The 24970-nt window shown below is 36.4% G+C and overlaps 1 protein-coding gene across 3 annotated transcripts in view; it reads left to right on the top strand.

The window, feature by feature from the left end:
- Positions 1 to 24970, top strand: part of LOC121418759 (protein piccolo-like) — a 53882-nt gene that overhangs the window by 16512 nt on the left and 12400 nt on the right. For all 3 annotated transcript variants that reach the window (XM_041612848.1, XM_041612850.1, XM_041612849.1), the window contains exons 2-5: positions 6717 to 6849; positions 16944 to 16971; positions 17572 to 17691; positions 22959 to 23173. In XM_041612848.1, coding sequence (XP_041468782.1) covers positions 6796 to 6849; positions 16944 to 16971; positions 17572 to 17691; positions 22959 to 23173 — 417 coding nt within the window. In that variant the 5' untranslated portion in view covers positions 6717 to 6795. The remainder of the gene's footprint in view (positions 1 to 6716; positions 6850 to 16943; positions 16972 to 17571; positions 17692 to 22958; positions 23174 to 24970) is intronic.

The following is a 24970-nucleotide window of genomic DNA, read 5'->3' as shown; positions in this document are numbered from 1 at the left end:
CACTTTGCTCATTGGAACACCTACATGTAGGAACATCTGCTCATTACTTTTAAAACATAGGCCTACCGGTACTTTATCTCTTGCAAATGATTGATTTAGAATTATACTGAATCAACCAAATTTACTCCTGTAATTTCAGTGCTTTACATTTTTACTTTTGTCATTTTTTCTGAAAATGTTTGTCTGCAAGGATTAACCAGCAGTTATTACGGGATATTTTATGAGCTGAATATACACTGTGTTTATGCTCCCCACTCATTCACCCTTAGAATATTGACTACAATGTAGATAAGAAGCTATTAAACAAATTTTGTTATTTGCAAATTATGTATTTTATATGTACATGTAGGCCTACATTCATAATTTTTTTTATAATCATATTCTGAAATACAGCACTTATTGTACAGTGTACATAAGAAAAAAATGATTATTGTTCATTTTTTTTATCTAACTTCTGAAGCATTGTATTTGTACAAGACGAATAGCGAATATTCTTATGCAATGGTGCGAGATTTCACACAAGGTGAATTTAGAAATATGCTCTATTCAACGAGGTGCAGCCTCATTGAATAGAGTGTCTCTTTCACCGAATCGCACTCATTCCTATTCGCTACTGTATCTGTATACCATGATGTACATGTAGTGTTGTAAACCGAACCCGTTGCTAACATGCCAGTATCCATCTGATGATGGGTTTACAGGTCGGGCTGAGTTCTTTCTCCAAACCGCAGACCGGCACCATAGATAAAAAGAGAATGTCACCCCGGCCCCAGAACTCTAGAATATTGATTAAATAAGAGATTTTGGATGTAAGTTCACTCTAGCTTTAGTTGGAATATTCCCTTATGTGAGTGTGGGGATAGTTATACTTGCGTCAAGGTGAACATGAGTGAGTGAGTGCACATCACATGGTAGACCTTGATTATGTGATTCAATCCCCGGGTTCAAACCCGACAGGTCAGTGGGTCCAGGCTACAAATCATTGGATTATACGGGATGGTATGGGTTGGGTTTTCACTTGCTGATATTACAGTACGACCATGATGCGCGCAGAGCTTACAAAATGCTTCCCAAATGACCATGGAATTTATGCTTCATTGTACTGTGTGGTATCAAAAGCTTTTCCCCCAACTCACAAATTACAATTTATTTGTACATCTAGTGATATGTATAGTATGTTTTATCCAGGATGCGAATTTTATCGGAGGGTATGTGCTTCATGTAGGCATTGGATTGGACAAAAATGTGTGAGCCGAAAACTTGAAAGATGAGTAAGAAGGGATGAGAGTAATGAGAGGGAATTGAGAGAATGTATGATGGAAGGAGATGGAGATGTATCTAGGTGATACTGATTGATGTAGACATCTGTGCTAGACAACCCACTGATATGATGTGATACCAGGCTTTTAGAGATCTATACTGGGATGATATAGACGGCATCATCTTGGTATCTTCATCCCCAAAGTGATTGTGGTACAGAGAAACCAACCCCTTTGTAACAGTGTAGGCCTAATGGTATCTCACAATTTTCAGGCACAAAGAGCTTGATAAGTCATACATGAAGGTAAAAATTTGTAAACATTAATGAGATACTAGTAGTCTACATGTCTACGCACCTTCTGAACATTTTACACATATGGAATACATGTACCTCATATTTATTATCTTGTTCAAATCACAAGTCCAACAATGTGTAGGGTATGACAGTGGACTGTATACAGGTACATGTAAGTCCTATTGCCTACCAACATTTGTGAAAATACAAAATTTTTAAAAGGAAAAAGTATATATTCTGAATTATAAAGAGAAACTAGAATTTAATTCGTCATGCGGACGAATTAGGTGGTCTGTCATGATTTTTCATTCAGAGTCGGCTAATGTATAAAATGAATAATTTAGATATGATTGATAATCTTGATTCTAGACATCCTAAGAATAAATTTTGACCATTGCTCAATGTGATTATTAATGTTTCCCATAGACTTTACACGTAAGCAATTTTGAGAATTACAATTCCAATATTGCAAGTGAAAAACGGGCATGATCCCGGCATCTGATCAAAAAGTGGAGGGCACATTACCGAAAGCCCAGAATCTCAGCTATAACATATTAAAAGCTCCGGCAAACTGACAAGAAGAAATGGAGATATGGCTCACGAAATAGAGGAATGTCGAATCTAGTTTTGGGAAAAAGTCATGTCCCATAGAGATTACACGCAAAATGAGGAAAAATGACATGCCTCTTTTCATCGCTGTTTTACGCAATGATGCGTTTCTCAAAACGAATATTCATCTTACCTAAGGAGAAAGAGTACATTATAAACTACAACATATTGAAATATGGGCGAAAAATGATCTATATTCGAGAAGTTACAGCCAAATTTGCATAAATTTGATGACGTCATTTTTGAAAAAAATAAAATTTTTAGTTTGGGCGCCTATTTGATGACGTCACGATATAATTTAGGGACAATGGTGACATGAAATCAAATCTACAACTAATACTCTATCGATATATGAAAAAAAAATTGGGGGTCAACGGACTTTTTAAAGAGCTACAGTGAATTTACAATAGGCATGTTTTTGCCCATATATGGCCTATAGTGAGAGCTCGCGCGCACACGTGCTGCAAAGTTTAACGGGTGTTAATTTCGTTATTAATGGTTGTAGAAGGTTGATCAAGGTATCAAATTGCTCAGAATTTTATTAGCAATGCAATGATATTAAAGAAACGGTTTTTCTGCGTTGCGTTAAGGTGTAACGCGTGGAAACGCGCGCGCATATGTGCGCGCGCGCAAATTTTTGAAATGCTTAAAATGACCTGAAACGTACCCCAAAAAATTTATAGGTCATTTGGACGATTTTTTTACCTTTGACGCGCGCGTACGCGCGCGTCATGACCTCTACATGACCTTTGATGACATTGACATTTGACCCTTGACATGAAGTTAATGTCATGTAAATATTGTTAATTTTTGACAATTGATAATGAAGATATGATCAAATGAAGAATTTTACAAAATGGCGCGTAGATGACGTCATCATGACCAAATGACCTTGAAAAGCTTATTTTGCCGTCTCTATGATAGATTCTATGTATGACGAAAAAATCAGCCAAATTGATTCAGCCAATTCCGAGAAAAGTTGGCGACAAACATAGGTGCCAAGAATAAATAAAGAAAATTCTGACGAAAACAATAGGTGATCTGTCGTAGACAGACCACCTAATAATAATCATGGTCATATGATAAGGTCTATATGTAAAATGTGTGTCGAAAAACTGACTTGTACACTGTATTTCATGTCCATTTTAAATGTTTATTTGTAATACTTGAGTCATTAGACTCTCACTTAAATCATACGGAGCTCATACATGTACTGTATATTGTATTACATATACATGTATGTAGTCATAAATACAGCTACATGTAATTTAGGAGGCCTATGTACAGGCCTTAAAGGACAAGTCCACCCCAACAAAAACTTGATTTGAATAAAAAGAGAAAAATTCAACAAGCATAAATGTATCACTGAAAATTTCATCAAAATCGGATGTAAAATAAGAAAGTTATGGCATTTTAAAGTTTCGCTTATTTTCAACAAAACAGTTATATGAACGAGCCAGTTACATGTACATCCAAATAAGGGAGTTGATGACATCACTCACTATTTCTTTTGTATTTTATTATATGAAATATTTTTATTTTCTCGTCATTGTCATGTGAAATGAAGTTTCATTCCTCCCTGAACACGTGGAATTCCATTATTTTAATATTTTGTGCTTCAGGCAATGAGGTCCTAATCATCAAATTCGAAAAATTGAAATATTGTATAATTCAAACAATAAAAAACAAAAGAAATAATGAGTGAGTGACGTCATCGACTATCTCATTTGGATGTAACTGGCTCGTTCATATAACTTTTTTGTTGAAAATAAGCGAAACTTTGAAATGTCATAACTTCCTTATTTTACATCCGATTTTGATGAAATTTTCAGCATTGTGCTTTGCTTGTCTAATTTTTCTCTATTGATTTAAATCAACATTTTTCTGAGGTGGACTTGACCTTTAAGGCCTTACATGTAAACTTTATGATTTATGGAATTTTTACTGATTGCCTACACTACTGAATATTATCCAGTCATAACAGACCCTTTTTAATGAGCCTAACCCAACAGAGCAATATGTATTTTTGCAGTTGTTTTGACAGGCTATCAATCTGAACAGACTGTCTAAGTTGTGACACAAATGTTGCCCCCCCCCCCCATCTTGTTTACACGTCTGCCATGTCCACAGCCTCGATAGGAGACATATGGCCCTAAATTCTATGCATGCCTGTACCAAAGAGCTGTGAAACAATGTCCTGGATGGCTTCACATAAGCTCTATTAAATCTCTTCAAAGTGAAGAAAATTAAAGCAATTTAATTTCAAAATAATGATGTGCACAAAAGACCAATGTGTAGACAGCATTGCAGTGAAGGATATCATATCACTGTTCTATTTTTACATTTCATCCAGTTAGGTTAAGCAAGAGTCTGAAGTGAAAGATGATTAAATCATGATAAATGACAGTCAAAGCTGGTACTCAATTATCACCTTCAGGATTAGGGTAGTACTGAAGGTGTATAGGGAACCAGGAATTAAATCTAGCCCTGGATACTGCAAGGTTACTCTGCATTAATAGCAGTCAGGTTGTCATTGAAAAAAAAAAAATATTTCTCCTCCCTTTTTAAAGTAGAAAGTAGTTGTAAAAGAATATTTCCACAGCAATACAGGAATTATTATTCAACATATCATACAAATATAAACTCTTTCAAAGCCATATCTTATACCCTTTTTACACAGCCTAAAATTTCCTTAACCCCGTACTATAGGTGGGTCTAATTTGCCATTTAGCCCCACCTATAGTACAGGGTTAAGCTTAGCCCACTTTCTTTTTACACAGCATTTTTGCACAGTGGGCTAACCCCACCTTTAGTACGGGATTATTTGGTCCTGCAAAAAAGCAGGGTTATCCCAGCAATTGCGGTGCTAAGAGCGATAGTACGGGGTTAAGATTGCTAGCGTAAAACGAAAGTGGGCTAAGCTTAACCCCGTACTATAGATGGGGCTAAATGGCAATTTAGCCCCACCTATAGTACAGGGTTAAGGAAATTTTAGCGTGTGCAAAGAGGGTACGAGTGAAGAACTTGTACTACGAATGATCAACAAAAACCACTAGTCCGGGGTTAGCGAGTTTCGTGTGTGAAAAGCAAGCATTGCTTATCCGGGGTTAGCAATAATTTGGCATGTGTGAAAAGGAAAAAAAATAGTACGGGTTTAAGAATAGCACAGGGTTAGCGATAGTCTGGGGCTAAGAAAATCCTGTGTAAAAAGGGTATTTATGGAACATGGAAATCTGTTTGACCATGGACCCTACCACAAAGTGGTTTGACCATCTCGATGAAAAATACATGTATGGTTTGACCAAAGGGAAATTTGATAAATAAATAAAACATTTATTTTGTTTTTGATTTAACCCGGTATAAAAGAAAGAAAAAAAATCACAAAGATGTGGGTGGTTATGAATCTTACATGTATATGACTTTGACTTTAACAAGGTACTGACTTTGGAAATTGCATATAGACAGTCTCCATCATTAGCAATCTTCAAAAAGTCATTAAAAACTCATCTCTTTAATACTTTGTAGTTTTTAAAATATTACATCTTATTCATTGTAAGCGCTTTGGCCCTAATGGGAAAAGCAAGGTACAAATGATAAGTAATAATAATAATAATAATAGTGGCAAGGTTTATGAATGAAATGCTTGTGCATTTTAGTTATAGTTTTGTTTACTTTCTCTCCTAGGTGCTATGTCAGTAAACTTTCAGCAACGTTTAGAGAATCAGAATAATAAAATTCTTTAAAAGGTTACCATACAGTTTAAAAGCCAGTTAGTTATTTGGTATTGATTTGGAAGGTCGTAATCATTTGAAGCAGCAAGGTTCATTGGCCAGTTCAGTCACTTCTCGGCTGCATCAATTTTAATCAAGGTTCAAATTAAAGATGAGCATGTGTTGTCTCTTTGGATTAGTGGACGTCATAACTGATAAACGACACCTCACCTAAACCTCACTCTAGAACTCCCTCCATGAATTCTTGCCAGACAAGACGATGGGTAATTAGTCCATTGTTTACCCTATAGCTTTTTACATTTATGTCAGGTTGGGAATTACATGTTGTACATCATAACATGTACATGGAGGGGAAAATTAGTCCTAATCCATTTATTTGATATAAGGTGTCAGGTGAGTGTTGCAAAGTTGCTGTAATATTTGAACATACAGTAGGGTACATATACTGTACATGTAGGTATGAGAAAGTACTTTCGTACGTGTGTGTTTTTATTACCTTTGAAAGCTTTTACATTCTGACATAAAATACTTCGACTTGTTATACATGTAAGATGTGTTCATAAATTATTTAGTATCTTGTGGGTAAAAAACCAACATTGACATTTGCTTTTTGCTGTGTTGTGGATCTCTTGACACTTTCTCTTTTGCTACTTTCAGCACTTTGATCATTTACAAATACATACTTCTGTTTGTGAAAAAGTTTCAGGATAAGAATTTGAAGGAAACACTTGACAAACTCTCTGCCTCTTTTTCTTTATCTGTATTTTTTATTATATTATAAATTTCTGTTCATATTTTATTTGTCTTTCTATGTTTGGTAGGATGCTGAAAGAGCAGTGGGCAGAAGACCATACGTAGCAGTAACTCCCACCATCACCTGGATACCAAGCAGCGGTCACCATGGCGGAGGACCTGCTGCATCCAGGGGCCATCGTTAAAGATCGATGGAAAGTTGTAAGTATTATCATCTACAATTAAAACTAATGATAGACCGTTCTTGTAAGTTACTCAAGTTACTATAATCATATTATTGATCATCATGTAATGCCCCTATGCACTTCAATGAGGACTAGGATATTATTATTTTAGCCCTGCGGTCTTTATAGCTGTGAAAGCATTTCATGGAATAAAACCTGCCTAGTCTTCACTTACCTCACCTGGGTCGATTGTAGCACAGTGTGGATAAATCTTTTGCTCTAGAAATTTGAACCTGCGACCATCTGATTGATAGGACAGAAAAAGAACCATTAGACCATGATGACAATGATGATGGTGATGATGGTGATGTTCATGGTGATGGTGATGATTGTGATGATGATGATGATGGTGGCAGTGGTGGTTGTGGTGTTGATGATGATGAGGAGGAGGATGATGATGATGGATCATCATTATCATCATGGTGATTAGATGGTGATCAGTGTTGATGGTTAGGATAATGTTGATCAATGTCAATGGTGGTGGTGTTTATGGTGCTAGTGAATGATGGTGATAATGCTGGTGGTAGTGGTGATGATGGTGGGTAGAAGACCATACACAGCAGTAACTTCCACCGTCACTTGTTTTTTCTATATAGTCGACCCAAGTCTTATTAAGTACATTTGGGCAAGCCAACATCTTGAGCTAGGTAGGAGACGGGTACGAGAGACTTATAATTTGCATCAAAAAAGCACTTTGGATTATTCTGCTTTTGATTTACTGCACATATGCTCTCTCTCTGCAACTAGTCAACTGAACTACCAACGAAAATACTAGAAGGCCATGAAATATACTCGACATAGTATATATACATGTATATACTACATTTATTTGATCTACTTGAATCATGGAAATTTAGAACTTGAAACTCCATGCACTACATGGATTTGTGGTCCACAGTTCGAAGATAGTCACAGATTTCCCTTGGATGTGAAGATCCCTCCCAGTAATTTTGTTTATTTACTTCCCTTGAGACTGATTAGATGTTGCTAGGTAGGTCTCTGACTTGATAACACGCTTCATACCCTGCCAAAATTGAAATAAAGTCTTAATCCAGGATCAGTCTTGAAGGAAAGATTTAATTTGTTTCCTTTCTATGCTTAAAAAGGATTAGGAGATTAACATGGGTGAAGTAAAGGATTTCGGCTCGATATCATTTTGAGTCTTGATTTACAAGTTCAGGGGCCTGTTGCAGAAAGAGTTGCGTTTTGACGCAAGTCAAAATATCAAGCACAAGTCCAGAATACGGATGCTTTATTGGCTGAAAATCAAGTTGCGCTAGATTTTTTTAGTTGCATTTGATCGAAACTCTTTCTGCAACCGGCCCCAGTTGTGAAAAATTTGGACTACTTCAAGTGTTGTCCACATCTAGGCTTATGTGTTATGGATCGGTTAGAAATGGTAAAAATCAAATCCATACAAACTTTAATGACCGCACAAAATGAATTAAAAAGAGATTAAGATAGGTATTCTATCCAAATATCATCACCTGATTTGGGCCCATGTTATTTCTAGAAACTTGTGTCGAAAATTATGTTTTCATTTCATGATTATAGTTAACTGATCTACCCCTCTTGATAAACTTTTTTATGCACAGTAGTGTATCAGTTAAGAATATTGATCTACATGTAGGGAATTTCGAATATTTTTGTCTCACCTGCGAAGCAAAGTGAGACTATAGGCGCCGCTTTTCCGACGGCGACGGCGGCGGTGGCGGCGGCGGCGTCAACATCAAATCTTAACCTGAGGTTAAGTTTTTGAAATGACGTCATAACTTAGAAAGTATATGGACCTAGTTAATAAAACTTGGCCATAAGGTTAATCAAGTATTACTGAACATCCTATTAGAGTTTCATGTCACATGACCAAGGTCAAAGGTCATTTAGGGTCAATGAACTTAGACCATGTTGGAGGAATCAACATCGAAATCTTAACCTCAGGTTAAGTTTTTGAAATGTCATCATAACTTAGAAAATATATGGACCTAGTTCATGAAACTTGGACATAAGGTTAATCAAGTATCACTGAACATCCTGCATGAGTTTCACGTCACATGACCAAGGTCAAAGGTCATTTAGGGTCAATGAACTTTGGCCGAATTGGGGATATCTGTTGAATTCCCATCATAACTTTGAAAGTTTATGGATCTGATTCATGAAACTTGGACATAATAGTAATCAAGCATCACTGAAAATTTTGTGCAAGTTTCAGGTCTCATGATTAAGGTCAAAGGTCATTTAGGGTCAATGAACTTTGGCCGAATCGGGGGTATCTGTTGAATTACCATCATAACTTTGAAAGTTTATTGGTCTAGTTCATTAAACTTGGACATTAGAGTAATCAAGTATCACTGAACATCCTGTGCGCGTTTCAGGTCACATGACCAAGGTCAAAGGTCAATGAACTTTGGCCGAATTGGGTGTATCTGTTGAATTACCATCATAACTTTGAAAGTTTATGGATCTGATTCATGAAACTTGTACATAAGAGTAATCAAGTATCACTGAATATCCTGTTCGAGTTTCAGGTCACATGATCAAGGTCAAAGGTCATGTAAGGTCAATGAACTTTGGCCATGTTGGGGTTTTTTGTTGAATAACCATCATATCTCTGTAAGTTTATTGGTCTAGTTCATAAAAAGTGGACATAAGAGTAACCATGTATCACTGAACATCTTGTGCGAGTTAGAGTAGTATTCAAAGTCAGCACTGCTGCTATATTGAACCGCGTGATGCAGGTGAGACGGCCAGAGGCATTCCACTTGTTTTATTATTGTTTCCAAAGTGGAAATGGTGAACAGTAAACTCTTTAAGGAGCTCAACATGTTAGTATGTATTCTCATTGAAGTGGATACATGTATGTGTGTACAGGTAGTAATGGGAATGGTAATGAAGCAGAACGGTTAATGGCTCCTAATGGTTTCATGATTGAAGTTGAACAATATCTCCTGATACAAGTGAGTAGCCATGCATTGCAGTCAAAAGTTATGCTGCATATTATAAACTGTAGTACTCTATATAATAGCAAACCATGTACGTGTGAGTAGGAAAAGGTGAAAAGTTCAGTAAACATGTACTTCAAGTCTCTCTTGAAATGCCAATGCAGTCCATTGCATAACTTTGATTAAAAAAAGGAACATGTTTTGAAATAATTTAAGCACAACTATCTATAGAGAGCAGTTATCAAGTTCTCTTTATATTAGAGTGAGTTCATGTACAGTGTAACTAGGCTTCAGATTTATTATGTCCTTAATAATAAGAAAGGACATTTCTAAACTAGCCAAAGTACTGAGTCATACAAATTCCCCGAGATGGATATTACAATATTTTTGTAAGAACACATTCCTGATCATTGTCTCTTAGTCTTCAGTGTTCACCAATGCATAAAGTTAGGTGCTCATTTCTTGAAAGCGTTGGTAGCTTTGTGTATTGTTTAAAGGTCAAGTGGTCATCTCAAAAGGGTACTAGTTGTGAAAGTTGAATGATTTGGTGTTCTAGTTGTGTACTTGGCTTACCAGTGAGTTGGAAGTGGATTATTACACACTCATGCACAGGTTAGCAACGGGAATGTCCCAAGTTTTCTGTAGACCTCAAAATGCAAAATATTATGCACATCCTCCATAGTTTATGCTTACAAAATAATGAATAAATTATTAGTAAAGATGAGAAAATCATGGCATTTCTGAATTTGGAATGAAATACCTTGATTTATTTCATGAATTATAGATATCTTCATTTGATAAGCTATTATCTGAATTATATTGTGGGGATACAAGCTTTTTTCTGAAACTGCTTGGCAATATTTCTACCATTTATTTACCTACATGTAGCTCTATATGTATTTAAAATCCTTTTATTTCAATTGAACTTATTTCATGATCTCTTTTAGACATTGTGTTTAATATTTATCAGATTCTGCACTGAAGAAAGCAGAACACCCTTTAAAATTCTTGTCAGATATTTCTGCGAAGGATCAACAAATGTCACTCATTATCGACACAGCAGCAGTGCATGTCTGGCCCACAATAATACACTAGCATTCCATTTAGCATTGAACTGGAATAGAATGCCCCCTTGCCTTTCAAAATGAAACAGTTCACATACATTAATATGACGAATGGTCTTGTGTTTGTACATGTATGATGAAAATGTATATACTGACAGTGACAGTGATTTTCCGTATCTAAAAATTTCTTTTCCGTTTCAGGAAATCTTAAATTCCGTTTCAGCATGTCTGAAAACAGAAATTTCGTTTCCCTATAGACTTTGTGTACATGAAAAAGTGACAATTCCGTTTACTTAGAAAATCTTTACGCAATGAGTAGCGATGTCAAGATGCTTGCGTTGGTCAAAATTTGTATCTGCCACTGTACTAATAACGCTTTAAAATCAAATTTAATTGAAGAGATTCAAGTACAAAAACTATTTAAAGAAAAATAATCAACATGAATGTACATCCTCAACTTTCACATTATTAGCATTATTTTATGGTTAAATGAGATTTTATCGCACATTTGGGGACTTTTTGGACATCGTTTTGAGCAGTCAACGACTTGAATACCGATATGATATTATGACCAAACGCAGAAGGCAGCAACACACAGCTGTGTTTCTGCCTTACATGTATATGCAGATGTGAGTGTAAACTTATTTCGACACGATCGAGTGATGGAGGGGCTCGAGTGCAGTTATGATGTGTGGATTGTCATGATTGTTGTAGCGAAGTGAGATCATGTTTTTTTCTAGTTATAGGCCTATTCGTATTTCGTTAATGATTTGGGAGTAATTTCTGTGTATTTTGGAAAAGCCACTTTCTGTTTCAAAAGGCCAATTGCGTGAATTCTGTTTTATGTTGTCTGCGATCGTAGAAAATCACTGTCCCTAAATGTACTAAGTGCATGTTGAATGTTCATGTTGACATTTAGGCCCTATTCATTTAAGTTTATAGATCTATATTTGGTTGGAGAAAATTCTTTGGTCCAACAAAAAATAATAATGATAATAATAATTGGCATTTATATATATAGCGCTTTATCAATCTACGACTGTTCAAAGCGCTTCACAATTATTATTACCCGGTCACTGGATTCATAGCATTCCAAGCAGCCTGTTAGGCGCAAACTTGCTAAACCAACCACAATGACGGTTGTTTCCTACCGGTACCCAATTAGCACCTGGGTGAGAGTGGCAAAGTGTGGATTGACGCCTTGCCAAAGGGCGCTAGGCCATGGTGGGATTCGAACACACGACCCTCTGATTACAAGGCGAGAGTCAGAACCGCTACACCACGGCGCTTCCACTAAAAATGGCATTTTATTGAAATATTTGAAAGAAAAAGCTTATATTATAATTTATAATATAATTTAAATCATATACATGTGATTTTGTAAACATTACATTTCATAATAGCTGAAATTGAAATGTTTGACAGTATAGGCTAACACTTACAGAACATCTAAAAATGTTTTTAAGATAGCGTCTGCATGTATGTTCGTTGCAGCAGGCAGCTACAGTATGAAACATATGGCTTTATACTAATGGAATGACTCATTAGAATATAATATGTTGTGTGTGGAGAGCGATAGACGTGAGCAGCTTGTATAGCAATCAGATTAGGATTGGTCTTGGATTTCAATTGAACTATCCTACGCACTCTACCCTTCTCCTGCAAGGTTCCTAGTCACCTTAGACCTTTACCAATGACCAGTTTAGATATGACTGTATTCACACCCCTTAATTATGTGTTTTGGGATTTTTTCAGCTAAGATTATTTCAGTATTGGAATGATGTCCAACATTGCCGTCCGAAAGACGTGAAAGAGCTTGATGTATATAGATAAAATATCTTGCTCAAGAGCAAAGTACTGTATCAAGGTTTTGAATCCCAGACTTGCCGCCGGGCACTTTAGACCACATGGCCATGGTACCTCCAGGTTTTGAACCCCAGTCTTACATGTTTGTTACCAGGCACCTTAGACCACATGGCCACGGCACCTCCAGGTTTTGAATCCAAGACTCATGTTTGTTATCAGGCACCTTTAACCACATGGATACGGTACCTCCTGTCCAGGTTTTGAATCCGAGACTTTCATGTTTGTTACCAGGCACCTGAGACCACATGGCCATGGTACGTCCGGGTTTCGAATCTGAGACTTTCATGTTTGTTGCCAGGCACCTTAGACCACATGGCCACGTTACGTCCAGGTTTTGAATCCAAGACTTTCATGTTGCCTGGCTCCTTTACCACTTGGTCACGGCACCTTTACATAATTTCCCCACGCATGGAAATACCTTATTTCTTATTTATTCACACCTTCCTGAAGCAGAGAAAAGTATGAGCCAGCAACAAGACTGGCGTTCTTCTCGCCTCACATCAGAAGTTCACATAATTTGCCTTCACACAACTATTACAGAATTCTCAAATTCTTGTACCCCTCAAATATAGGCCTCCCTAATATCTTTTAGGGATATTACATGTATACCAGGTATTTGATGTGATCAGATGGGTATAAAAGCAATCAAAGCTTTTTATCAACATGGATTCATACTGTAATATTGATATGTGTGAGAAGATTTCCAGTTAGGTATTATAAATAAACAAAATTAGCAGACTCCCCAAGAGGTCTGAGGAACAAAACAAGTGTGAAGTGTGAAGAGTGAAGAGTTAACAAATTGATGGCAACCATCAATTTCAACCTTGTGCAGTTATCATGCATCAATAGATTTATGGTGGAAAGAACTGCAATTGATTTGGATTCAAACAAGGTCCCTTTTAAGGGGGGAACAATGTTTAGCAAATTAAGATTTCAAATTCAAATTAATTTATTTCACATCTCTAAAACAAACGATAAGTACATGTACATCGAAGGTCAAGCCACTTTCAAAACATATTGAAAAGCATGAGAAAATGAAAACACCCATTACACTGAAAATTTACACAGAAAATAAAGAATATTGTGATGTTTTATTAAAGTTTGAGTTATTTTCTTCCATCCTCCATGTTTGAAAAGAGCTACAAGTATGCACAACAAGGATAATATAAGCTGGTGTTTTTTTATTCCTATTTTATGTAGTAAGACACAAATACCCCTTTCATAAACCCAATTATGCGGCTAATAGCAGCATAATTTGGTCGTAAAATTGGAGGAGGACCAGAGTTATCCGCATTATTTTGATGCTGCTATTATCCGCATAATAGCAGCATCGGGACAAGATTTTGAGTTTATGAACGCATTTCCAAATAATGCGGATAATTGCCATGGTGCTGTCACAAGGTCACCCTTTTCCAACACAACTGCATCGGAGGGGGCGTGTCCAGTTGTCATGACGATTATTTATCCGCCTTTTTCAGGAAGGGCGCTCGTAAAAATAATGCGGCTTATTTTCAGAGTTTGTGAACGCAATTTTCATTGAATTATCCGCATTACTCTCAGGCGGCTAATTGGACGATAGGTTTATGAAAAGGGTATAAGGTTCTGAGAACTGCTCTTTCATTTGCATACTTCTTGCAACTGGGATAGTCTTGCATAACGTCCCACATGCTGAAGGACAGAGCCAAATAACCGATCATTACATGTACATCGTGATACTGCAAGAAGGTTTTGGAAGACCCGGGTCCCGTCTTACAAAGAGTTACTATTCCATACCATAATTTTTTTCTACAGGAAATATGCACAATCTCGTTAGTAAACAAAGAGAATCACACTGATCTTCGAGAGAACGATGAATGTGCGAATCTACATTGTATCTAGAAAATATTTTGAACAAATTTGCATTTTAGATGTTGACGATACTGGCCATCCATAGTTGTGATTGATCGGATTAATCATAACTCTTTGTAAGATATTGACTTTTGAGTTTTTTTTACATATGTTGCACTGAGCTCTGGCTATAGCACGAGCTAGATACATGATCATACTGGTAGACCTTAAATGACCATATTGAAATCACTTTTATTTTGTTATGAATTTATGATGAAATGTCAAAAACAATCAGCAGTGACATCAGTCTCACTTTCCTAATGTATGACTGTTTTATATTTAAACTATTAAAGTGAGCATTGACATCACTAATTGACTACGAATGAATTGCACATTTTTTTTTATTTCTCGCTGGTTGCTCTAACAGGGCCAAATACATCATGCCATCATTGATTTGAGATTACAGAATACATATTTGTTTGTGTATGATGCACAGAAAGCATTTTTATGGTACCTGTACAGTATAATCTGATTGTAAAACAACACATATGATATGCCTGAGGTATCATTTGTCTTAAGGTCCTATGGCTATTGTCTATTACCTCCATAGGCCGTCTGCACCATCCCGAGTTTTCAAATTAGCGCGCTATTTCTGATCCGGCAAATTATCCCGATCTGAAAAATCTCGAGATTGTTTGTAATGCAGACGCAATTATCGCGCTAGTTCGTAGGATTAATCTCGAGATTGCAATCCCAAGTCAACTCGGGTTTATTTGCAAAATAGCGCGCTATTTACGAATTATCGCGCTATTTCGTAGGTGCAGACGCACTCGGGTTTGGACTCGGGTTAATTTATTCATGACCTTCAGTCCATAATGCAATTCGCGTTCCATTTCCGCCTTGGTCAAAACATAAACACATCGTGATTGTACCGAACGCTTGCGAAAGTCAACTCTATCGCGAATAGCGTTCATCAATTCCCCAATCAGCAACGATGGTGTCCAGCCCCCCAGTGAATGGATTTTGGGAGAGACCAGACCGATGGGGGAGGCGCTCTCTATCGACGATGGTCATAGTCAATGACAATACTGACAGCAGTGTCGTCTTATTCCTTCGCAAAATGTGAGCAAATAGCATTTCTTTCCTCCTCCTCTCTCTCTCTCTCTCTCCCCCTCTGTCGTTGCCTCCTCCGCCATCATATTAAACGAAGAATACTTCACTCGGTTATAATTATAGCGCTGCTGAGCTGAGAGGATTGTTGCATAATAACGGTCGAATTCGGCGAAAGTGCTAGTGAAAAGAGTACATGTACTTGGTTGCATGCATATCGCGGGAAGTTATTCAAAAGCGCGGGGCCGTTGAAACTCCAAGATCGAAAGCGCGCATGCTCGGAATATTTGGCTTGTTGCCTCGCTCGAGCAAGAATCGCTCTTCGTGCGATGGTGGAGACGGGGTTTCTTGAATCTCGAGATTAATCGCGAAGAGGGCTGATCGGGCTAAAATCTCGAGATTGAGCAAACTCGGGATGGTGCAGCACCGCCTCATGTGATTGCATCTGAGGTATATATACATGTACATGTACATGTAGGTCACTTGATGGCTAACAGTATATCTCCATGGACCAATAAGCCCTATCAGCAGTGCAAACTTCTCAAACCTCATCTGTCAGTAATGGGCATTCAGATTAGTCCCTGAGAAACTTGATTCCATGTTTGTGAGCATCTTCATAATATGGGTCAATCAGAAATCAAAATTTTGTCTTTTCACCTTTTACCTGTGTAGAGTCATTGAGTGTTCAGATTGGTCCCTGAGTATTAAACATAAATGCCTTATTATACCGCCCTTTCACACAGTAAAAAATTGTAATTTGAATGATGATTCCAGTGGAAAATAAGGCTAATGACAAATTTTTAGCAAATGTGAAACCAAACTAGAATCACAAATGCTAATCACAATCACAAATTGAATACTCCTCCGGTGAATTCCAGTTTATAAGTTTCACTCAAATTATGGTACAAATTTTCTGTGTGAAAGGTCTGATGATTCTAAAGATGAATTGCAAAGTTCATGTGTGAAAAGGTCCTATATCAGCTTAGGTCAAACAGAAATCAAGTTTTGTCTCTTTTCCCTTTTACCCATCTATAGTGTACAGTCAATGAGCATTCAGATTAGCCCCTTAGAAATGTGATTCCCTGTCTGCGATGATATCTTTATGATATAGGTCAAACAGGAATCATCTTTTGTCTCTCACCTTTTATCCTTCTAGTCACTCCATATATGAAACAGTCCATTGTTTGTTATGAATACTCCCACATATTTCATCTAGTTTCTTTGTGAATCTTTACCAATTTTCTCCTTTTTTTCTTTCCTAACAGACCAAGAAAATTGGTGGTGGAGGCTTCGGTAAGAATTATTCATATTGCAACAGATTTAGTACAAGTTAATACATTCAGTAAACAGTTGTATTTGTATCTAGTACTTTGGAAGAAATTGTACAATTTCTTCCGCAGTAGCATAAAACCATTATTTGTTGTAATAAAGCAGTTTTTCGCATAGCATTACACAAGTTTGCATTATAACTTTTTCTGTGTGATTGCTTGATTACTCTTGTTTTTTTCCCCTAAACCACAAGTTTGTTCTGAAAATTTTAAATCTATGCATGGATCAATCACTATTTCTATATCATTACATAGTTAAAAGAAAATTTAATTGAAAACATGAATTTAATTGATAAGAAAATTATGATTAATATCATCTAATTTTGCCATTACACAAACTTTGTCCCGGTCTATGCTGAAAGCATTTTTTTTTGTGTGTGTGCAACATTTGGATGATCTAAGGCTTACTTCAAATTATTGGTCTTTAGCATAAGGATATGTTTTTAATTTAGAGAACTGTGCAAAAGAAAGTTGATTGCTAAATGTGGCTTTATGGGTCATCCTACATGTACATGTATCTATGTTTAAAATGAGCTTTTCTATTAATCTTTAACCCGATGTGTAGGTGAAATCTATGAAGCTCTAGACCAAGTTCTTGATGAGTGCGTAGCCATCAAGCTGGAATCTGCTCTTCAACCTAAGCAAGTGCTCAAGATGGAAGTTGCTGTCCTCAAGAAACTTCAGGGTAAGTATCCCTAAAACACTTGCTGTTTGTGAAGACACAAAAATATTAGAAGGCATGTACTGTACAACAAAGCTTAACAATCACTCCTCAAAGAAGTTTTTATGTAAGGTTGCACTGATCACAATGTACGATCAATCATTGAAATAAGTTGTAGAATCAGTCACTGAGTTTTGTCTTACAGGACCCAGGGCTCGGTAATACAAAGATCAGCTATGGATAGCAAGCATGAAAGTGTGTTTCTGATTGGTTTCTGGTCACTGTTTCAAACAAAATATGATTTTTATTGGCCATTGCCACATAGTAATTGATCATCATCCTAAAATTATGATGGTGTTTTTCACAATGACCTACATATATGCGTATGTGTAATACAGTGGTTAAAGCCACTATTTAAATCTCTGTTGACCTTTGGAATATTTTCCCAAATCAATCATTACGGCTTTAATGTTTGTTCCTAGTGACCAACTCTCATCCATAATGACTTAAGATGACCATAAAAAATCTGTAATTGCATCATTTGTCTTACCAATTAGCTTCAGGGCTAATCATACTTTGGATGGAGAATGGAAAATTTGTCCAATGATGGAAAGAGATGCAATTTGTCTATTTATCTTTAAATAACTATTGACAGTTCTGATATTGTGCTTATCTCTGCATATTGTGAGGGGTATTGTGAGGTTATAATTAGACAAAGGGGCAAGGGGTGTTAGCAGTTGCTTGCTCCTCCAGACCTTTGTATAGTCAATGACTTTCAGCTAGCCCTTTAAAGATGGCCTTGGGTAGCCAGGGATGAAATGTCACATGCATTTTACAACTAGCAGTAACATTCCAAGTGCACTTGTAAATAAGACCGTCAAATAGCTGTATGACCATGGAGATCACATGCAAACGTGTGTAATATGATCAAGAGACTCAACTGGAGCTATTTTTGTGCCCAACACCTCTGCCAAGTTTTGGAATACTTGCCAGGTCGTTACTCTACCTCTTTTCTTCCCCTTTCATCTGGAAAATGCATTCATAATTGTTCATTGCATTCCTTGTGCATTGACATTAAATATGTACAAATTTATTTTGTCCTTGCTGACATGGCATTTGAATTGTTAATGATTGAAAATTTGAATCAGTCCACAGACCTTGGGACTTCAAGGCATTTGTTGTTTGTATTGAACCTATTCAAAATTAAAGGAGAGAGATATCAGCTCCCTCATTTCAGTCACCATGAACCATTAAAAAATGGGAATTTGTAGATTATGTGTAGACTATGGCCCGTATTCTGAAGTCGGGTTTAACTTAAACTCAGGTTTAAAGTTGTGGTTTAAGTATGGATAGCCAATTGTTACATAAGTCACTCACAGTAAAGATATCATATTTCATCTCATTTGGCTCTCAAATCATTCATAATTGTCTAGGAAGTATAAATATATGATTGTCTTCACCATCAACGAATCAAGAAAGAGCACCGTAAACATAAGAAACATACAACATAATAAAAACTCTTGGCTTCCCATAATTTTAGCACAGAGTGGGACCATGGTCTAACTAAAATCTGACTTTAGCCTATATATTTATCTAGATTATGTGTATAGGCATCTTGGGGAGTGATTCTGACTCCTGCCTAGTAATGAAAGGGTCGTTGGTTCAAATCCTACTCCAGGTGTTAATTTCCTTATTCTGCAAGAAATTCATCTATATTGGGCTGCACTCAAGTGACTCAACCCAGGTGAGGTAAATGGGAACCCAATAGGAATACGTGTTAAGTGCTATCTGTACATATTATTGTAAGCAAGTAAAATCATTTTTATAATACATGACTTGCACGCATGTGACAGCTGCTGTCATGTGACATCACAAAAAAAATGTAAACCCTGATATTTTTTTTTTAGATGAAATTTGTAAATCCTTCATAAATCCATTTGAATTCCAGATTATAAAGGTGTTTCCATGTATTATGTTTGGAATTCACCCAATCTCCAGTCATTGAGATAGGTCCTCCTTAACCTACCTTTTTAATTCTAGAACTTAGACTTTCACAACATGTCCTCTACAATATTCCTGCTGATATATATTTAGAATGTGATATCATGTAATGGTGGAGGGATAACCTAATCCTATGCCAGACATCTTCCTTGCGATTATATTTGATTAAAGCTGAGATTAAGCATTTAGCTTATAGCATTTCCCTGAATGAAACATGCAGTTCTATACCATGTACGGTGAATTGGTCTGGTAAACTGCCCCAAATGTGATTAGATCCCATACCTTTCATGGCATGACGTCAATCAACCCTTCCCATAGGACCCTTAGGCAATGCAGTTTAGAGAGGACTTCAAATACCCATTATAAAGTAGAGGAGCATTTTGTTTCTCCATTGCCAAGTATATACGTTATATTAAAGCAAAGTGCTTGCTTAGAAATACTAACTCTTTGTGAACAGATCTCTTACCAGACAAAATTGAAGTAGTTTGGTGGTTTATTTACCAGCCTCAAATAAAGTACATTACAATTTCTTACCATTTGGTTTTTACGTTTTACACATAAGTAAGTTGTCATTATTGTCAAATCTGTAAAAATCGAAATATTGTATAATTCATTCATACAATAAAAAAAAGTAAGAGACTCTGTCATTTGCATATCACAGAGTTGTGCATATAACTTTTTGTGACAATGAGTGAAAATTTAAAATGTTAAATCCGATTTTGATATTGATTCAAAATTTTAAATCAACATCTATCCAGGGTAGACTTGACCTTTAAAACTATTTCTGAACAAAACTGTTTTCAAGTAATTGCCATTTCCCATTTGTACACGTAACGAGTCATTTTCTTTCCAGCTGATATGTAGTTTAAAATCTAAAATACTACCCTCTCACAGTTCATAGTCCTTACTTTTACTTAACAAGTATGTTAATTGAGACATAATTTTAACAGAGTTCAGCATAAAAAGTTTTCAAGACATGGTGAGACCAGTGTTCACACCTTGGTTTAGGTCCTACCATATCTGACAGATCATGACTGTTCAGGCCATACTATCAATGTCACATGACTAATAGAGTCAAGATTATCCTGTCAAACTTGTGAAAATGGATTCCCTGAGTCTTACTGTGCTATTGACGTGAGGACTGAAGTTCTTTGATTTGATTGATGAATTGAAGGAATGAAGGAATTCCTGGAATCTGTCAAGAATTTTGATGTACATGTAGGTAGGATATGTATACTGCTGACTCATGTGATTGAAGAGTATCATGTTTATTGCTCAGAACAGTTTAAGAAGTCATGCAGTGTGTGTAATACTACTGGATTTTGCATCATAAAAAAAAAACATTTTTACAAACATTCACTCATACCTCTAAATGTTGTTAAAGAGAAAGTGGCGGTTTTGCTTTTGTTCTTTATTTAAAAGTGCAAAATAGCTTATTTTTGTGAGATTTACATGTACATGTAGGTGATTGGTTGACAATATTTTTGCAGGGTATCGTATAAGCAGGAATTGGTCAATAGAACAGATTTTTTTTAACATGTACATGTTATAGATAAAGATGATGTACAGTAAATGTGATAATTGATCAATTCTGACCAATACCGTACATGTACGTGTAGAGTCTAGTGTGTTTGTCACAGATCTATGCCTTCTGCTTATATTTGTGTATTGACTTGTCACTCATTTTAGCTTGTGTTTACCTGAAACCCCTAATCAAATTAATTACTATTGAATCATACATACATCATAATGTTATTTAGGATCATCCTACACCATACATTTACTGTAACATATAATTCTTGATGAATAATATCTTTGGATCCCACAACCAGGGCAATTGATATCAAGAACGTGTTTCTGCATGACAATGCCCTGATACCAGACCCCTTACCAGGTGACGAAGCAGCTCCTTTAATTGAGCATTGACCACATCCAGATTCCAAACAGATGATTACTGAGAAAAGAAGATGGATGAGGTCGTGCCCACACTGAGTTGACGATGGCTGCTGTTGTCTTAGATTCTTCTATGCTATCTACTGCTGATGTTGACTCATTTCCATGAAACATCCTATGTAGAGCTATCAGGAATAAGCTTTCAACTTGGACTTGCTTGTTGTTTACAATTGCATTAGTGTGTGACGGAGTTGATATTATACACTCCTTCATGATGAAGTTGATAAATCCCATTTTATACAATGTACATTTATGTTCAAATACATTACACTGGACGTAGGTGCAGAATGTGTGTTGTATATGTAAATGTATTCCTGGGGCCCGTTTCATAAAGGATTGCATCTGTTGTAACTTTCCTATAACTTTACCATGGTAACAGGGCGCAGCAGCTGATCAGAATCAAGGTTGCCATGGTAGTTGCCATAATGGCAAAGTTACACCAGTTGTACATCTTTATGAAACGGGCCCTAGATATCCAAATGAGTTTGTTTCCAATCAAACTTTCCCTTATGGTTTTATGATCTATGTATTTACATTGTACATGTAATTGATTATATTCTTATTCAGAAATATTTAACAGAAGAGTTCTTAGGTCACTTATCCAATGATATCAGTATTTTACTTGTCAACAATAACACAATAAAGCAAATAATTTTCTTTTTCAAATAATTGTTTCATGTACAAGAAGTTCTCTATGTACATATTGTATAAGATGAGGGTTTCACCGTTTGGGTAATTCAAAAAGAAAGAAAAAAATGCACGAAATATATGACAATACTATGATGTAAACATGTATGCTAAAAAATACATTGAATGACATATTTAAAATTATTGAATATTAGTGGCAAACTTTTTATTGGGAAAATAAATGCCTGTCATGTACAGCAAATGGACCATTATGTATTAATGATGATGATGGTAGATCTAAAAAAAATAAAGAAATAAGTCATCAATAACTGTGATTTTAAATTACCCACCAACATGTATACCTGTTTGGTTTGGGTTCACCTCCCTTTCCTATATTATCAATTTATCAGATTAAAAAAACTTTGTTGTATTTCCCATCCCCGACATTTTTTTATACATCATGATTTGATAATCTTAAGTACAGTAATGATCATTAACTGTTCCTAAATATATCCCTCTTTCTACAACATATTTTCACCATCATATCCAATCACCATGTAACAATATTCTCAAAAGGGACAACGAAAATCGGATATTTGGAGAGAAAAAAATGTTTATGTTTTAAAAGTATAGAAATGTTTATTTAGTTGCTATATCAAATGTATACTGATCTATATTAAGTAGAGTTCTTTATTTGTAATTCACAACAGGGCGGGATCACATCTGCAAGTTCATAGGCTGCGGTCGCAACGATCAATTCAACTACGTTGTGATGTCCGTCCAGGGTCAGAACCTTGCAGAGCTCCGCCGTGCACAGCCCCGTGGCACCTTCTCCGTCAGCACCATGCTTAGGCTTGGACTGCAGATTCTTGAATCAATAGAAAGCATACATGAAGTAGGTTTTCTACACAGAGACATCAAACCTGTGAGTATGAACACTATGGGCCCTGTCTTACAAAGAGTTACGATTCATCCAATCAAACGTAACTCTATGGAAGTCCATCGGTGTCATAGTTTTTTCGACAAGAAATTTGCAAAAAGTTCCTTTTAAACAAAGGAGAACACGCCAAATTGTCAAGAAATCAATGAATTTATGGATATACATTCATAACTAAAAATTTTTTTGAACAAACATGCATTTGATATGTTGACTTTGCTGGCTTTCCATAGTTGCGATTGATTGGATCAATCACAGCTCTTTGTAAGACGGGCTCCTGATGTACAGTAGGTTGATATCATGATTTGTAGAAGACCATGGATGGTGTGGGGGGGGGGCAGGGTGTTCCATTATGTATATAACACAAATTTGAATTGCCCTTTCACCATAAAAAGGAATTTTATGGTGGACTTGTGTATTGCCATTTCAGTAATTTTTTTTGCCACCTCCCCCAGTTTACACATGTACTTCTGGTGCTTGTATAATCATCAATAAAATTAAGATTATAAGCCATGTTTGCCTACCGGTATGCATTTGGGCTCCGTAACACAAAAGTTTGCGATTAATAGCAAATATGAAAGAACACTTCTGATTGGTTCCTTGTCGGTATTTTGCGACAAATGCGCGTGTTACAATGGTCTTGATTGGTCAATTCATTTAGCGATTGATCACTAATCTTTGTGTTGCGGAGCCCAGGTGTGAACCATGTCTTCCTTTGCTCGATAAGGTGAAAAGAACCAAATCTTACCAATCTAAGGATGGATCTTGAAATAAGATAATATTCGTTGCCATGCAGTTTAAATGCAGTATAAATGGCTGTAAATATTGGGTCAGATGCATAAGAAGTAGCATTTGCTGGCAAGCAATTGCTTCAGGCACAAGCAATAGCTAGCCAAGCAAAAGAGCATGCTTCACCAATTACTTCATATGCATAGATAGCCCTTTGCTAGTGCTTGAACCCTCTTCTTGCCTTCATAAAGCAATTTCTAGCGTTTTGAACAATAGCAAATATCTCGCTGGTGCAAACACGACTCACAGAAAAGGCAGGACTCGAGTGCAAAGGTGTTGCACTGCAAATTACCACTTCTTTCATATAACATCTTTTCCTTAGACGTGGTGGCAAACTGACTTGTTTCTTTTTGATAGATTTATATATTTGGCTTTTGGTTTGCACTTACTAGGAAAAAACATGTACATGTAGGCTACTGTACACCTAGGGTTTTTCTCTCAGGTGTATAATCATGATGAAAAAACGTGAATGCCCTGATCAAGCAAATGCTCAAGCTGCTTTGAGCATGAAAAAAAACCCCAAGCAAGTGCTTAAATGCACAAGCGAAATCTTTGCTTTATGCATACACTCCTTAGCGATAGCCTTATCGTCAAAACAAATTGTAGCAGTCAGGTAGTGCTTGCTTAATCTTACTAGCAAAAGTATTTGCTCAGTCATTTTTATGCATACAGAATCAGGCAAAAGCCTACCAAAAGCAATGCTACATGTACTTTTATGCATCTGACCCATTATGAGCAGCAATGAGAGTTCAAAGCCAGTCAAGAAAACATATTACAGTTGTCTAGATGCCAGATCCATTATGCATAGTAGTGTAGTTAATTTTGGTTGACCAAAGAGTCTCGGTTTCATAAAGTACTGATGGTTGTCTTGGATATAAATACCTTGGATCAATTGTGACCATTTGTATCATCAGCAGCACTGAAACTGAATTTCATGCAATTGTTTGGATGATGGGGATGGAGAGAAATTAATAAAGTTAAGAGAATATTACTGGC

Source organism: Lytechinus variegatus, chromosome 7, assembly GCF_018143015.1.
Source record: "Lytechinus variegatus isolate NC3 chromosome 7, Lvar_3.0, whole genome shotgun sequence".
NCBI lineage: Eukaryota > Metazoa > Echinodermata > Echinoidea > Temnopleuroida > Toxopneustidae > Lytechinus > Lytechinus variegatus.
This window is presented reverse-complemented; position numbering and strand designations above follow the sequence as displayed.